At 37.8% G+C, this 17,612-nt stretch overlaps 1 protein-coding gene across 1 annotated transcript; it reads left to right on the top strand.

Moving 5' to 3' along the window:
- Window positions 1-3,575: 3,575 nt before the first annotated feature.
- Window positions 3,576-4,997, top strand: LOC122012760 (heavy metal-associated isoprenylated plant protein 30-like). The gene is made up of 3 exons (XM_042569411.1): window positions 3,576-3,874; window positions 4,280-4,355; window positions 4,436-4,997. The coding sequence occupies exons 1-3, from the start codon at window positions 3,689-3,691 to the stop codon at window positions 4,750-4,752; spliced, it is 579 nt and encodes a 192-aa protein (XP_042425345.1). The 5' UTR covers window positions 3,576-3,688; the 3' UTR covers window positions 4,753-4,997.
- Window positions 4,998-17,612: the final 12,615 nt, after the last annotated feature.

Raw genomic sequence — 17,612 nt, 5'->3', positions numbered from 1 at the left:
TTATTTATTTATTTATATTGGGATAAATTTTATTTGAATATGAGACATGTTTCTTCTTTTATGATTATAATTCTTCTATAAGTAACATTTTAAATGACATTAATGTAGAGAATATTCTTTCTTTTGTGATTATGATTCTTTATTATATATATTTATATTGAAATATGATATATTGGTATCAAAAGACAATAGTTTAAAAAATAATGGTTTAAAATCATTATTGTTTTCTATCGCCCTTAAAGACAACAGTTAAAAATCGTTGTCGTAACCACAAAAACTATTGTAACTGACAACGTTATTAAAAGTGCTCTAAACAACAATGATTTTAAACCGTTTTCTTTTCATTCAAAGACAACGGTTTTAACTATTACAAAATTGTCGTCGTTTCATTCAAAGACAACAATTTAAAATCGTTGTCGTAGCCCGCACTTTTAACAACACAGTCAGTTACAACAATTTTAAGAGCCTACAACAACGGATAAAATTTGCTGTTTTTTAACTTTTTGTTGTAGTGATCATGCTAGAAACCGATCAGGGGACTAAATCCGATAGTCGTTATTAGCTGGTGTATTCATCCAGTGCTATGTGTTCGTTAGGAGAGCATCTAGGATATCAGACCTAATAACCTCATAAATACTTCCATTCTTAGGATGTCATACAACCTAAAATATTTATAATTATTGTCAGCGAGCCCATATAGGGCGTAGGCTTGTCTTAAGAATGAAAAAGTGACATTGATATAGGGGTGCCTTGGGAATATTCAAAGTTAAGGTCAGAGACCGAGATTGAGATAATGTCGAGATCCGCCTTTGAGGGAGAGTGTTGGAGACTAGGGCAGAGACAGAGATGATGGCGATGATTGCAACAGGGACTGAATGGGAGTCTATCACCAAAATTGAGATAGGGCCTATTGCTAAGAATGAGAGGGGTTGTCTCACCGAGATTGGGAGAGAGTCTACTACCAAGACTGAAATAAACTCTATCCTTGACACTGAGTGGAAATCTCTCACCAAGACTAGGAGAGAGTTTGTTGTCAAAACTGAGATACAATTTGTCGCTGATACTGAGAAGGAGTTTCTCGTTGAGTCTAAAAGAGAGTCTACTATCAAGACTGAGAGGAAGTCTCTTATCGAGATTGAGAGAGAGTCTCTCGCTGAGACTGGGAGAGTTTGTTGCCTAGACTGACATAAAGTCTATCGCTGAGACTGAGAGGGAGTCTCTCATCCAGACTGGGAAAGAGTCTCTCGTTGAGACTGGGAGAGAGTTTGCTATCGATCGAGACTGATCGAGATTGATCGAGTCTATTGCTAAGACTGAGAGAGAGTCTCTTGCTGAGACTGGCAGAAAGTCTGTTGCTGAGACTGAGATAAAGTTTGTCGTTGAGATTCAGAGGGAGTCTCTTGTCGAGACTGGAGAGAGTCTATTACCAAGACTAAGATAGAGTCTATCGCTGAGATTGAGTCTGTCGCTGAGACGTAGAGACAATTGTTGCTAAGATTGACAAGGAGTCTCTCTTCGAGATTAGGAGAGAGTCTGCTACTGAAAGTTAATGCTGAGACATGATCGACAACTTGTCTTTAATCATGGGGATGAGTGTACTAAGTTGGTTCGATTAGATCTGAGTTCCATCAGCGAAGTTAATTTTTCTTTGGATTAAATTTGACTTTGATTGATAAATTAGCATGACTATCTATCTACGGACAAGTAGGGGTAAAAAGGAAAAATCCTCCGCATCACATGCTGGGTATCCCAAATTCCAAAGAAGTTAGCTTGTGTGTTTCAATTTCTATAGTAACTTTTCTTTCCGATGTTTGACTTATTATGATGTAGCTTCAATGTGTATTTTTGAGTTGCTCCAAATGTCATGCCAGCTAGGAGATAGTGCTTGGTCCGATATGGGAAATCTGAGAAGTTGTATTGGTAGCTTACTTGCCCCAAATTTGATCATGTTTCTAGAAATGCTTTTTCCTCTAACACAATATTGTGTACCTAAACACCTCCAGCATCCATCAACTATATAGAATGCGTTCTTCATGCAAGGGGCCTATATATATAATGTTTCATTGGCTGACACCCGGCCGAATGGACGGCACAACAATAGCCTTCACGCAAACCACCATGCATGCAAGTACCTATCCACCTTGCTTAGCAGCCAAGGAATTGAAGCACAATATATACTCCTTTATATTCTCAAGCAAGTGCTTTGAGAATCTAAGTAAATTCTCCTCTATCTAAACAATTATATATATACACACATATATAATTATTGAGCATCACTTTGTGCGCGCATGAAGTTATATCGTCCCATGGGGTAATGATATACACGCAGTACTGAGAAAGTTGCATGTGGCCTGGGAGATTAATTAGCCGAATCACGCATGTGATAGAAGATAAGATGCATCGCATGTTGGATACAATTTTAGATCTTAAGCTTTCAGCAGACATACAATGACACACATACAGCATGGAGATGCTCCAATACTTTTCCACACATTTCAATTCAATGAATCCCTTTTGTCCAGCGTAAGTAATGGATTATGATGTGACCAATACCAATACTACCTGTTCCCCCTTGTCTTCATTTTCACATATTAAGTCTTGAACAAAAATATATAAAACCACTATCTGATCAGTCAAATTTTAAGCATATTTTTCTATATATATATATATACAAATCAGGCAAAGAGATAATTGTCTAATCTAGTTCATGGAGCTTCTTAGTTTAAAGTGCAAGTTGATGAGCATCTTCATGCAGAGTCAGACTGCAATAACAAGAATATGTCAAAATGATGCTCTTGAGGGGTATTAATTAAATCCCTTGAATTATCTAATTATTTTCTTGAGGCAAAATATGATTTTTCTATGTTGGATTGAATTAGTTATTCACGTATGAGCATGTAGTCGATTCTTCTCAAATATATATAAATACAAGGTACAAACCATTATATTATTATATGTTCGTTCAAATTGGCATGTCCATATAAATAAAGCCTTACTTGTTTTTAACCAAACAATATTCTTGACTGGTTTAATATAAAAGCTAGTCGATTGATTATAATTATGTCGCCAAATGCTCCAAAGCATCTGCAACCTAAGTTATAACGTGATATTAATTAAGCATAGCTATAAGGAGAGGAATTAATCAGCATGCATGGTTCCACTTCAAGTAAAACTCGAGTTAGACATTTACACTCGTAAGAAGATCGTAGCATGTTAGGGCTCTAAGTCTCTTAATTAGGTCCCTCAATATTAGCCTAAGGTCCTTGAGCCCCATCTAATCTGTAAACATGTGTGACATTCTGTTTATATTTAACAAGTACTCATATATATATATATATATATATATATATATATATATATATATATATATATGTTAGTATGTGTGTGTGTATGAGTCGCACGTCATTGAAAGCGTTTGATTCCATTGCTTTTTCTCAAAGCTTAAATTATTCAAAGAACATACTCAGCACAAGGAAACAATACAATGTATGTAAAGATGAGTGCGAAGGGGAACCAGAGGAATAAAAGTATATTACAATCTGATATATAACTAGATCATGTTGTGTTGGGTTGGCTATCGTATCTTTTCTTCTCTGTCACTCTGCAGCTCTCCTCTCCTCTCATATAACTCTATCCCATCCACAAGGAACCACACTTGCTTCCTTTAAATCCACAAGCTCTGTGAGCCATGGAAAGAGCACTTGCCTCCTTGTTGTCCACCATCTACTACCCCTTTCGCCATCAGGCAGGCCACCGTAGTAAGAACTACAGAAACGCTTACTACCACAGCACTGCAAGTACCAGCACCAACACTTATTTCTTCCAAGGAAACAATAATAAGATGACCAACAAGGGACGCCCTCTCTCCCTCCAGGTTCTTAATTCCCAATAATTAATTTGTTTTCTTTAAATTAATAGCCAGCTCCTTGATCTTCTTCCTAGTTTGTGTGTACACCCACTTAAGCTTATCTGCAAGAATATATCTAGAAGGATATATATTGCAGTTTCCCATTACGCTCGATCGATCGTATCGGTGCTTAATCTTTTGCGTGATTTTCGATATTTTAGATGGATTCTGCCAAGTTGGTGGGAAGTTTATTCTTTTATTCTTCTACCACTTCATCTATTCTGATAGGGAATTAATTAATTAATTAATAATTAAAACACATGACTTAGGAACTCTATGGGAATAGAGATGAGGTGGTGGTAGTGGTGAAAGAATAAAAGTAAAAGCATCTTGCCGATTTCATGTCTGAATAAATTATCTGTTTGCATGCAGACAGTGGAGCTTAAAGTGAGGATGTGTTGCGAAGGCTGCGAGAGGGTGGTCAAACAAGCCCTTCTGAAGCTTAGAGGTAGAGTACTACTCTTAATTACTTTTAAATGATTAATTAATTAATTGGGATTAATTAAGATAATTAATGATGGGGTGTAGGAGTGGACTCGGTGGACGTGGAGTTGGAATTGCAGAAAGTGACAGTGACGGGGTACGTGGAGCGGAACAAGGTGCTGAAGGAGGTGCGTCGGAGCGGGAAGAAGGCGGAGTTCTGGCCCAACCCGGACATGCCGCTCTACTTCACGACGGCGAAGAACTACTTCCACGACGAGGAGTCGTTCAGAAACAGCTACAACTACTGGCGCCACGGCTATAACGGCGACAAGCACGGCCACGTCCGCGTGCCTCAAAGAGGCGACGATGCCGTCAGCAACATCTTCAACGACGACGACGTCAACGCCTGCGCTGTCATGTGATCACAAGCACAAAAATATATGCATATGTAAATTACTATGCAGAAGTGAACAGTGGTGTGGGTGGTGTCAGTGTTGATGATGGGCAGGGGCTTGCGGTGTGGCGTGTAAAAGTGGCTTGCTCGTGAAATAAATTCCCTACGGTTTTGTGAGGAAGCTAATTATAATTTCTGTGACAGTTCGGTTTTAGGTATGTAAATTAAAGTTTTCTTCAAAATTTATTTCTAAAGGGTCCGTATTTATTTCTAGAGGGTCTAACCATGTTATAAGTTCTTCTCAGTAGAAAAGTTACATAATTTAATAAATTATTTTATGTACAAGCTAGTCAAATTTAATGTCCAGAATAAGTCACTCTAAAAGGAGATAATAACCTTTAAGGAAGTGACCAACCTAAGTTTCTTGATTGAATCTGTTCAGACTGGAACTTCAACTCAAGTACAACAACTTGAGGAAGAAAATTCCCATATAAAAAGTTAAGTCAAGTAACTGAAAGATACATTGGAAGAATTTGGATTTGATTCTTGAAACATAAAGAACTATATACAATCGATTCGGACTTGGGTATAAGGCTAAACAAAATTTAAATCTTATTTGTCTCTCGTTAATCGAACAAATATAAGAGTAGTCCAAGCATGAGTCCTCAAGTCTAACTTGATTAATCAAGTTGGATTTGATCAATATTAGTTCCCCAAGGATCAAATCCACTACCTTGATAGACCCTATCGAGGTTATGATCCAGGTGGAGCCAATGGAAAAACCATCTTCATTATTAGATAGACATGCTTGATGGCTGCTATACTAAATTTGTCACGCCCCAGGTAGTCCCTGCCAGAAGAAATTTCGGCAACATCTCCCCTGTACGAGTGACAATCTGAAACTTTACTACATCATCCAGATACCTCGGCCAACACGACCAGAATATACAAATATAAAAATAAGCAATCACCACGCAGTTTAATAGTAAAACTAAACAAATGCAATGATAAGGAAAAACCAAGTCAAAAATCCTACTCAACTACACCCATAAAGCTCAAAACACATATCCTACTCCACTACACCCATAAAACACAAATCACAACGAACTCGCCTCTTCTGTCATCCAGGCAAGCATGTAGCAAAACATATCCAATAAAAATCCATCGATAATAAAATAAACCATACAATATTCATAAAGAAAAACTAGTATAAGTCCAGATAGTGCAATAAGAAATAAAACCAAAAGACCCAATAAAAATATCCTTGCGATCTGCAGGGGACTAGCGACTGGAACTCCTCCGGACAGCCTTAACCTGAAAATAGTAAATATCCACGGGGTGAGTCAACTCCTCAGCGGGTAATATTGACATGCATAGTAAGAAAATAACAACTAGCACTAATCATGTGTACAATCTCCTGATATAAGAATGATAAATGCAACTGAAATAAACAGGAGAAAACTGTACTAACTAGGACCTGATGTATAGATAATCAACCGAGAGGAATAGGAATCCTGTATGCATGTCAAACAAATGCATCCATCCAATATGCAGCATACAAGTGCAGCAAACACAAGCAAGAAATGCATTAATGCGTATGATGCTAATGACATGTGTCACGCCCCGGGGAAGTCCCTGCCCGAAGAAATTTCGGCAGCACCTCCCCTATACGGGTGACAATCTGAAACATTTCTACAGACACAATATACATCAACCATAGGCGGCTGGAATATATACACAACCACGCAGTTATATATGCAGCCTACTCGGCTGATACCACAAAAATACAACCACGCAGTTATATATAAATCTAACAGCCCACTCGGTTGTACCAAAACCAAACACAGCGGAAATCCAATAGACAACACATACAACTATAAACAAAGACTGCTAGCCGGTTAGGCTTACACCACACAACCATACAACACTTCGGAAACAAAACCGGAACACAAAGCCAAATACAGACATATCATATACCAAGATAATAATAAACAAAATGTGGAGACTGGTCTTCTAATGTGACGTGGGGACCGGCAGGCAGGATACTCAAAGCAACTCCATAAACAACCAGGTACCTAAAAAAAATAGTGTCCACGGGGGTGAGTTCAACAACTCAGCAGATACCTAGTTGACATGTATAGTAAACTATAACAAATAGGAATAACTATGGAGTACAGTCTCCTAGACAAAAGCTCGAAATGCACAATAGGAAAGGGTTGAAGAGAACTATACTCACCAGGGCCTCCTATCAGAATGGTCAGGTCGTCAGACCGAGAGGTATCAAAATCCTGTATACATGTCAAACATATGCATCCATCCAAATGCAGCATATAAGTGCAGCAAACACAATCAGAGAATGCATAAATGCATATGATGTCAATGATGGGTCCTGGTCACCCCTGACGCCAGTCAGCCATCTCACACACAATGGTGAGACTGAGTGGGTAGGGTTGTGACAACCGTGCACTCTGAAGTCACTGCTCCTGATGAGTGACCGAGTGGACGAGATGCTGTCGGAGTACACCTATCCTCCTACTCCAAATCATAAATGGGAGAGCACAATGCTCTCATCTCCCGGTGCACAATGACGGGGAGGGATCCCAGCGTGCTACCATGTTGCAGTACACTACCCATGAGCGTCCCAGCGGATCACCACCGATTAAATTTGACGTGCTACCACGCTGCGTCACGCTACCCATAAGCGTCCAGCGGAGCACCGACAGAGATGAAACTGGCGATGTGCTCAACAACAATGGAGAATTTCGACTATATGCTTGTTAGCTCACATATTATGCTCTTTATGTTAGTACTCACATGATTATATATTTGTTCATAGAGGTAGTGACATACCCTGTCTTATGATGTTCAGGACCTAGGTTTTTATTTATACCATAGCGAACCTGTATACCCTATATTTGTGGATTTGACTTATTGATACTAGGGTATACATTTTTATATATATGGATTTGTTCAAGATATTGTCATGCTTAGTGTCATGCATCATTCGCATGATTGCACGTCTGGCAGGTAAGTGAGGTAAGTCACTGCAGGGGAGTGACTGTGAGGACGCGTTCCCGGGAAGGGGACATTAGGCGTCGATCCGGCTTAGATCCATTTCGGATGTCTAAGTCGAGATCGTGACTAGATTCCGGTCTCGGAAAGACGGAATCTAAGTCATACTCTCTTTATCCATCTATTGAACTTTAACTGTGCTAACAATTTATTTTACAGGATGTATATTTGCCTCAGACTAACTTTGTTTTGCAGGAAAAAGGAGTCTTTCTGGAACAAAGTGGTCCGGGCGCCCGGAAGGGATCCGAGCGCCCGGAACGGATCCGGGCGCCCGGAAGGCGAATTTTATCCAGCCAAGTCGTCGCCACGTGGAGCATCTTGGTTTGAGCAGTTACGTCACACTCCAAGCGCCCGGAAGGGATCCAGGCGCCCGGAACAGCATATAAAAGAAGCCCCAGGCAGGAGCTTTAGAAATTAATTTTTACTGAGAACTCTTCTACTGCTGGTCTTGCTGCTCGACGTTCAAGTGCGACGTCAACAACGCTCCGACAAAAGTGCTCCTCCGGTGTTTATTTGATTTTTCTTTGTCGGTATTGCTTTATTATTACTAGCATTTCCTGTACTTATTCTGTAATCATATTTCGACTTGTTAGTGATTGCCCAACGAAAGTGGTCAAGGACCACGGGCCTTCGAGTAGGAGTCGTCACAGGCTCCGAACGAAGTAAAAACATCTGTGTCTACTTTATTTTTCCGCTGCGTTTATACTCGTCTTTTTCGAATCGATATTCACCCCCCCCCCCTCTATCGAATCTAACGGTCCTACAAGTGGTATCAGAGCCGGTACCGCTCTGATTTGGTGCAACCACCAATCAGACAGGGGGTGAATTTTTTTTAACTTTAAAACTGTTGTTTCGTTAACTTAATATTTCTCTAATCAATTTAAATTAGTGCAACACGAATCTAGATTCATTTCTATTTTTCTCTTCCCGCACTACTAATCCAAGACCAAGTCTTGGGTTTTTTTGGTTATTTACCTGTGCACAGAATGTCCCAACAAGAAGGATTCAGCACAGTGCGACCTCCACTCTTCAACGGGGACGACTTCCCTTACTGGAAGAAGCGCATGGAGGTCTACCTCAAAACAGACTTCGACCAGTGGATGAGCATCACGAGACCCTACAAAATTCCAGTGGACAACGCCGGGAATCTAGTGGATCATGAAGACGGGTCTGAACCCGAAACAAGCCACGAGTCCGTACTCGTTTCCGAAGGCTCGAATGAGGTATATTTTAATTTAAACAAAAAGTTTTTTAGAATCATTTCTTGTTTAAATAGTAAATTAACCAAAGTAGAAAATGAAAACAAATTACTTCTTGAGGAAAATCAAAACCTCAAGGAACAATTAAAAAATTCAAATCCAACTCAAGGTCTAACACTTGAGGAGGAGAATTTATCATTAAAAAATGAAATAAACAATTTAAAGGAGATGTTAGAAAAATTCACAACAAGATCAAAAAATTTAGACTTAATCCTAAATAATCAAAAAGCATGTTATAATAAAACCGGACTAGGATATAAGTCGAATTCAAATAAAACCTTCAAATCATTAATAACCCAATACAAGTCAACCAATCTAGCTTGAGTTCCGAAAGCGTGTCTAACCACGCAAGTAGGACTTAATCAATATTATATACCTAAAGAAAAAAGACATTATATAAAATTAAATAAACCAAACCAAAATCCAAAATACAAACCTAAATCAAATTCAAAATCTAAACAGTTTAAAAAACAACAAAATTATCACCAAGTTAACTATAACTATAAAAAGAATCGACACAAGCCTAAAATCAAAACTTAAATTAATGGCCAATAATTCAGGAGGCTCCAGAATAGCTGGCACCTCCAAAACTAACTTACCCGACAGGGTAACCCAAAACTAACAAACCCGGCAGGGCAATTAGAATTAGAGACCAAGTTTAACTTGAATCATGGTATTGGTGAAATTTTTGGATGATAGTACGTTAGGGAAACTTGGGCATCGCATGTCTAGAAAGATATGGTTTCGATCTGGTGCATTTGGCCAAGTGGAACTGACCGAAGCTACCCTTAAACGAATCCTAACCAGTTAGACCAAGATTTAGTACTAAGTTCCGTGGATAGGACTATTCGGAAAACCTCGAAAGGTTGGTTATTTCTAATGATGTCCTTGTGACTCACCAAGCTTAGAAGTTTATCCGAAGAATGCCTATTTGTGGAAACCAAAGCTAAGTCTGAATCTAACACAAGTTAAACCAAAACTCTGTAATCAAACCAATTTCATCTCACAAAATCAAAGGATTCCCTGATTGATAATATAGATCGGGTGAGATGAATAAGGCTTAAAAATTAATTTTAAAATTTTAAACTTAAATTAATTTTAAACTTAATTTAAGTTTAAACTTAAAAAAATAATTTCAAAATTTTAATTTTAAACTTAAAAATTATTTTCAAAATTTTATTTTAAACTTAAAAATTAATTTCAAAATTTTAATTTTAAACTTAAAAATTATTTTCAAAATTTTAATTTTAAACTTAAAAAATTAATTTCAAAATATTAATTTTAAACTCAAAAAAATGATTTTCAAAATTTTAATTTTAAACTTAAAAATGATTTTCAAAATTTTAATTTTAAACTTAAAAATTATTTTCAAAATTTTAATTTTAAACTTAAAAATGATTTTCAAAATTTTAATTTTAAACTTAAAAATTAATTTCAAAACTTTAATTTTAAACTTAAAAATTAATTTCAAAATTTTAATTTTAAAATTATTTTCAAAATTTTATCTTAAACTTAAAAAATTAATTTCAAAATTTTAATTTTAAACTTAAAAATTAATTTCAAAATTTTAATTTTAAACTTAAAAATTAATTTCAAAATTTTAATTTTAAACTTAAAAAATTAATTTCAAAATTTTAATTTTAAACTTAAAAATTATTTTCAAAATTTTAATTTTAAACTTAAAAATTATTTTTAAAATTTTAATTTTAAACTTAAAAATTAATTTCAAAATTTTAAACTTAAAAATTATTTTCAAAATTTTAATTTTAAACTTAAAAATTATTTTCAAAATTTTAATTTTAAACTTAAAAAATTAATTTCAAAATTTTAATTTTAAACTTAAAAATTAATTTCAAAATTTTAATTTTAAACTTAAAAATTATTTTTAAAATTTTAATTTTAAACTTAAAAATTAATTTCAAAATTTTAATTTTAAACTTAAAAATTAATTTCAAAATTTTAATTTTAAACTTAAAAATTAATTTCAAAATTTTAATTTTAAACTTAAAAATTATTTTTAAAATTTTAATTTTAAACTTAAAAATTAATTTCAAAATTTTAAACTTAAAAATTATTTTCAAAATTTTAATTTTAAACTTAAAAATTATTTTCAAAATTTTAATTTTAAACTTAAATTAATTTCAAAATTTTAATTTTAACTTAAAAATTAATTTCAAAATTTTAAATTTAAACTTAAAAATTAATTTCAAAATTTTAATTTTAACTTAAAATTTAATTTCAAAATTTTAAATTTAAACTTAAAAATTAATTTTAAAATTTTAAAACTTAAAAATTTATTTCAAAATTTTAAACTTAAAAATTAATTTCAAAATTTTAATTTTAAACTTAATTTCAAAATTTTATTCAAACTCAAAACTTAACTTCAAACCTAATTTCAAAAAAAAAAAAATAAAAAAAAAATAAAAAACCAGGGGCGGGCGCCCCTGGTATTCCCCTCCGGGGCGCCCGAAAGGGGTTCCGGGCGCCCCGCCCTAGCAACCCCGGGCGCCCGGAAGGGATCCAGGCGCCCAGAGTCCCCTATAAATAAGGGGCAGCAGGTGCCCCCAACCTTTGCCCCACCAATTCTCACTTTTGCCAAGGTTCACTTTGAACCTCAGTGCGAAAGTACTCTAAATCAAAATTTTCTTGCGGTGAAGACACTGTTGCGATTCAACCGAGGTCGTCAAATCTATATTTCTCGATGGCTCCTCGGTAAATAAAATACTTCCCCTCTCTAAAATCTTATTAGAATTTGTCTTCTCAATTTTTTTTCTTAGAATATTCTTTTATTTATATACAGTAGGAAACGAACAAATACTGGTGCTGGACCCTCCAATACTAGTACAGACCCTAGGTTTCCCACAGACGAACTTAGGATTAAGTTTGAATCCACCATTTATAAGGCCATTAGGACTACCTGTATAGATAGATCGTTCTTTCTAATGTCATGTCCCTCTGCTTTAGAGGTTATAGGCCACTATAACTTAATGAACCTTGTCGAATGTACCAGTCCAATAAACATAAGTCTGTGTGCCGAATTTTGCAATAACCTAGTAAAAGTAGACGATTTCACCTATACCACTAGGGCAGCAGGCACTGATATCGTATTTTCCCCTACGACTATACGAGAGTTTTTAGAGTTGCGTCCATCTACTTGCTCCTTTTTGTGCTATCCTCCGAGGGATCTACCGTTCGAAGATCCCTACTCACATATTACTCTCGATACGATTTATTCGTATTTTTTCGGAGGAGAGAGAGATCCCACTGTGACACAGTTTAGGTCAATAGAACTTCGAGTCCAGGACTACACTCTTTATAGGGTTGTAGTCCTTTGCATTTTACCACTGACTACTCGGGACATCGCTGTGATGCGCCCATTCCATTCGTTCTTACTTTATGCCCTGATTCATAGGTTAGACATTGACATCAGCCTACATATCTTCTCCACCATCATCTATTCAGCTGGATTTGTGACTGACAGTCGAGTCCATATGCCATTTGGTTACATTCTGACATCTGTCCTCGTTGCACATTGATGTCACTAGGGGAGACGTTGCCCATATGCCCGAGTTCGATGTTATAGCCGCTCGGAACTTTTCCCTAGCCGGCATCCATATAGATAGAGATGACGGGACTATGTCTTGGCGGAGGGGGGCACAGCACCAGCCCGACGCACAGGTGGACGAGTTCATGCTCGCACTATTTCCGAGGAAGCCGCACCGGCTCCACCACCACCCCACTCGAGCACCACGACACGCTCCCCACTCTAGCCGACCGTATGGCCGGACTAGAGAGAGCTATGGCGAGTCTCCAGCAGAGAACTCGATTTTCATCGGGACATACGGCGAGAGGTTGCTGAGTTCGAGATGCCGGAGACACACTGAGCTGATGGCACTTCTTGATCCTTGGGATCTGGACCACCCCTTCATCATCTCAGTAGCTTTAGTGATGACTTCTGTAGCTACACTACTTGTAAAATATTTTAGATTTATCTAGTGATATTTCAGACCTACATTGATTATGTTCTATCTCGGTAGACTATAATTTTTCTAAAAACTAGTTTTTTAACTTATAAGTTAAAACTGTATGTTTTCAAAAACTTACCATTTTTAGATTTTCAAAAACAGTTTTGGCCTTAGACTAGTTTTGAATCCTTAGAAAGCATGTACCCATAGGACTAGTTTTTGAGCATCTCACCAACACCCTAGGTTTACCTTGCTTGTGTTTGACAAACATAGAAAGGGGTGAGATGCATAGGCCAACTGTCTGGACTTAAGATGCTTATTTCAGTGCATCAACATAAGTCTGGACGTTAAATACAACTCAGATATTAATCAGATTAAAGTTAATCAGTCAAGTCAAAAAAACTGATTGCTTGTAATCAACTTAATCTGACTAACCATGTGAAAGCTACTATCCTCTGATAGCTAGTTAGTACCTAATTGGTTAGACAGCTGGTTAAAGTTAAATATCAAGTTCAGGGGGAAAATTAACTCAAATTTTGTGTGTTTGAAAAATGCCTTTTAAAACCTAACCTATGTTTGAACATTGATTTACAAAATTTAAATTTAACTAAGTATTTGAAAAATGTGAAAGTTTGATCCCACCTAATTTTCAAACCTGATTTGAAAAATTAACTATTTCCAAATTTAGCCTTTATCAAATTAGCCTTAAAAATTAATTTTGGAAAAATTTTATTTCTTGAAAAATTATTTAATTTTTGCTTTGTTTTGAAAAATCGAAGTTGAAAAATTTACCTTTTTGAAAAGTAGATATTACTTAAACATAAAAAGTAAATTTGAAAAACCTATTCCACACGCTTGAGAGTTAAACTTGATTAACCTTAAATTTATACTCTTCAAAACTCAACCTGTCTCCCCCAAGTCAACTTGACTATTTTTTGACTTGGTGTTAAAAATTGTAATTTTATCTTTCAAAATTTGATTACCTGTTACAGTAACTCTTCACTATGATTATTTACCTTTGTTCATTTTTTTTTGATGAATGCCAAAGGGGGAGGAGGGTTAGGTGGTTAAGTTAGCTAAACCAATTTGAAAACACAAACTAACTTTAAAACCACACAAATGCATGTTGTTTCTTGCATATGCTTTCACTAACTTAACCACACTTTGATCGAGTGTGCAGGAGAAGTCCAGCTAGGTCGACGGGCTGACCGGATAGCTGGCGAGAAGTCCAAGCGGGTCGACGGGCTGACCGGACGCTTGGCGAGAAGTCCAGCTAGGTCGACGGGCTGACCGGATAGCTGGCGAGAAGTCCAAGCGGGTCGACGGGCTGACTGGACGCTTGGCGAGAAGTCCAAGCGGGTCGACGGGCTGACCGGACGCTTGGCGAGAAGTCCAGACGGGTCAACGGGCTGACCGGACGTCTGGCAGGTAAGTGAGGTAAGTCACTGGAGGGGAGTGACTGTGAGGACGCGTTCCCGGGAAGGGGACATTAGGCGTCGATCCGGCTTAGATCCATTTCGGATGTCTAAGTCGAGATCGTGACTAGATTCCGGTCTCGGAAAGACGGAATCTAAGTCATACTCTCTTTATCCATCTATTGAACTTTAATTGTGCTAACAATTTATTTTACAGGATGTATATTTGCCTCGGACTAACTTTGTTTTGCAGGAAAAAGGAGTCTTTCTGGAACAAAGTGGTCCGGGCGCCCGAAAGGCGAATTTTATCCAGCCAAGTCGTCGCCACGTGGAGCATCTTGGTTTGAGCAGTTACGTCACACTCCAGGCGCCCGGAAGGGATCCAGGCGCCCGGAACAGCATATAAAAGAAGCCCCAGGCAGGAGCTTCAGAAATCAATTTTTACTGAGAACTCTTCTACTGCTGGTCTTGCTGCTCGACGTTCAAGTGCGACGTCAACAACGCTCCGACAAAAGTGCTCCTCCGGTGTTTATTTGATTTTTCTTTGTCGGTATTGCTTTATTATTACTAGCATTTCCTGTACTTATTCTGTAATCATATTTCGACTTGTTAGTGATTGCCCAACGAAAGTGGTCAAGGACCACGGGCCTTCGAGTAGGAGTCGTCACAGGCTCCGAACGAAGTAAAAACATCTGTGTCTACTTTATTTTTCCGCTGCGTTTATACTCATCTTTTTCGAATCGATATTCACCCCCCCTCTATCGAATCTAACGGTCCTACAAACACCATGTAGTCTGATAATCTCCCGACAATACAGATCTGCCAATCGATCCAGGGGATCAGTCCTCCGAATCGCTAAAAAGTGCGCGGATTTGGTTAATCGATCAACGATTACCCAAATCGCGTCGTGACCTCGTCGTGTCCTCGGCAACCCTACCACAAAGTCCATGGTAATGTGATCCCACTTCCACTCAGGAATAAGAATCCGCTGAAGTAACCCTGCAGGTCTCTGGTGCTCAGCCTTCACCTGCTGACAAACAAGACATCTAGCTACGAAATCCGCGATGTCTTTCTTCATGCCGTTCCACCAATAGGAACGCCTCAAGTCTCGATACATACGGGTCCCACCTGGATGGATCGTAAATCGAGAATGGTGAGCCTCCTGAAGTAGCTCCTGTAAGACCGGATGAGACTGAGGTACGCATAATCTGCCTCGAAAGTATATAACACCCTCCTCGTCTCGTGTGAACTCGGTCTGCTGTCAGGAAGCTATCTGACTGCTAATGAACTGCAAATGCTGATCACCAGCCTGTGCCTCTCGAATCTTCGTCCTGATCGACGATTGAGCAACCATAGTAACAAGAATACCCTGCTCTGTAGATCCCTGCTCCTCCAGGTCTAACTCAGAAAAACTCTGAATCAAGTCCGTGACCGAAGTCCGGTGGCAAGCCAAAGTCCCTCTGGACTTCCTGCTGAGTGCATCGGCAACCACATTAGCTTTCCCCGGGTGGTAGCTAATGGTACAATCGTAATCCTTCAGGAATGTAACGACCCAATTTTCTCTATTCTGAGTTTCAAATGTCCATAAAAATGTTTGAAAATACTGTTAAAATATTCTAGAGATTTTTAGAAATTTTTAGAGTATTTTTACGTAATTTTTGGAGGTCGTTTAGTATTTTTACAAAACCAAAGAAGTTTAAGCAAAAAAGTGTTGGAGAAGAGGTTCGAACCCGCGACCTCGGGTCGGACCAAACCAAGCCAAACCGGCTTGACCAGCTGGGATAAGGGATTGATGTTAATCTCAAATAGAGTTAAATAAGGTTATAGTATAGTTGAGTTATATCCGATTACTTATAAAAGGAAATAAGTTTTGGGATTTTAGAAAACCTAACTTCTCCTCTCTAAATTCCTCTTCGCCTTCTCCCTCGCGACGGCGCAAGTACTCTCGGCGGAAACCAGGAGCAGCTAGGGTTGGAGATTCCGACGCCGGCGAAGCTTCCCTCCAACCGTCCTTCATCCACGGTGGTTGTTCCCGACGGAGAGAAGCCCGAGAGCTCAGGGGACACGCCGAAAAAGGGATCTACCTAGCCCTAGAAGTTCCCTTCCCTTCTTCTCAGTTGTAAGTGCAAGGGCAAGCAAAGGTAAGTACTACTCACCTGCCGTAGGAGTTGTTTCGGATTTCCTTTTTGATTCTTCCTTTGCTTCCGAGGCCTAGCATGAACCCTAGACCTTAGTATGTGGCGGCACAGCAAGTTTGACCTCTCCTTTATACGAGCACAGCATGTTAAGATTGAGAAATCGGGTTCTTTGTTCATTTTGAATTCGAAGCATGTTGTAGAGATTTTTGGGTCCTTTTAGCTTTCTGCCGTGAGACATAGAGGAAGGATATGAATGATTAGGTTTAGTTTTTTTGGATAGCATGTTCTGCCATTGCTGGTTGTTTTTATACCATGCAGATTAGAGCATTTCTTGTCATCATTTCCCTGTAAAACTTGAAAGGAACAGCTCTATATTAGTAGGTCTGGTTAGACTTCTTTTGTGTTGTCTAGTGGCTTGTTTTCCTTGCTTCGGTTTTGTACAGCATTAGGAATAGCTTCGGTTCCTCTTAGCATGCATTTAGTAGACTTCCTTGTTGTACCATGTTATTTGTAGGTACTTTAGTTTCGTATGGCAGGCAGATTGTATTAAATGATAATGTAGAATTTTATTAGGTTAACAAGTGCAGAATCTTGCTAGTATACATGTATTCGGGTTTGCTGTGCATTATGTTTTAGTTTTTCAGAAGCATTCTATGCCATGTTTTTACAGCATGATTGGAAGCACTAAGTAGCATTCTTTGCCTAGTTTTACAGCATGTTTAGAAGATTAAAGTAGCATGTTTTATTCTATTTTTCAGCATGTTTAAAAGCCTTAGAGTAGTCATCCTTGCCATGTACTTACAGCAGGGTTAGCAGCCCTAAAGTATCGTTCTATACTTGTTTTTACAGCATGATTAGAATCATTTCATACTTGATTTTACAGCATGTTTAGAAGCACAAAAATAGCATCCTTTGCCATGTTTTCACCGTATGATTCAAAGGCTTTAAATTGCTTTCTTTAGTTTAGCTTATAGCATGATCAGTAAGCTTTAAGCTACTTGTTTTATTCTATTATATAGCATGGTTAGTTGATTATACA

Source organism: Zingiber officinale, chromosome 1A (genome assembly GCF_018446385.1).
Source record: "Zingiber officinale cultivar Zhangliang chromosome 1A, Zo_v1.1, whole genome shotgun sequence".
Classification (NCBI taxonomy): Eukaryota; Viridiplantae; Streptophyta; class Magnoliopsida; order Zingiberales; family Zingiberaceae; genus Zingiber; species Zingiber officinale.
Note: the sequence above shows the minus strand (reverse complement) of the source record. Positions and strands in the feature narration are given on the sequence as shown.

What these genes read in the sequence shown, in the direction of transcription:
- LOC122012760 (XM_042569411.1), top strand. Translation starts at nt 3,689, where the DNA reads ATGGAAAGAGCACTTGCCTCCTTGTTGTCCACCATCTACTACCCCTTT. An exon ending in GACGCCCTCTCTCCCTCCAG is followed by an intron (nt 3,875 to 4,279) that starts GTTCTTAATTCC and finishes GTTTGCATGCAG; the next exon opens with ACAGTGGAGCTTAAAGTGAG. An exon ending in AGCCCTTCTGAAGCTTAGAG is followed by an intron (nt 4,356 to 4,435) that starts GTAGAGTACTAC and finishes GATGGGGTGTAG; the next exon opens with GAGTGGACTCGGTGGACGTG.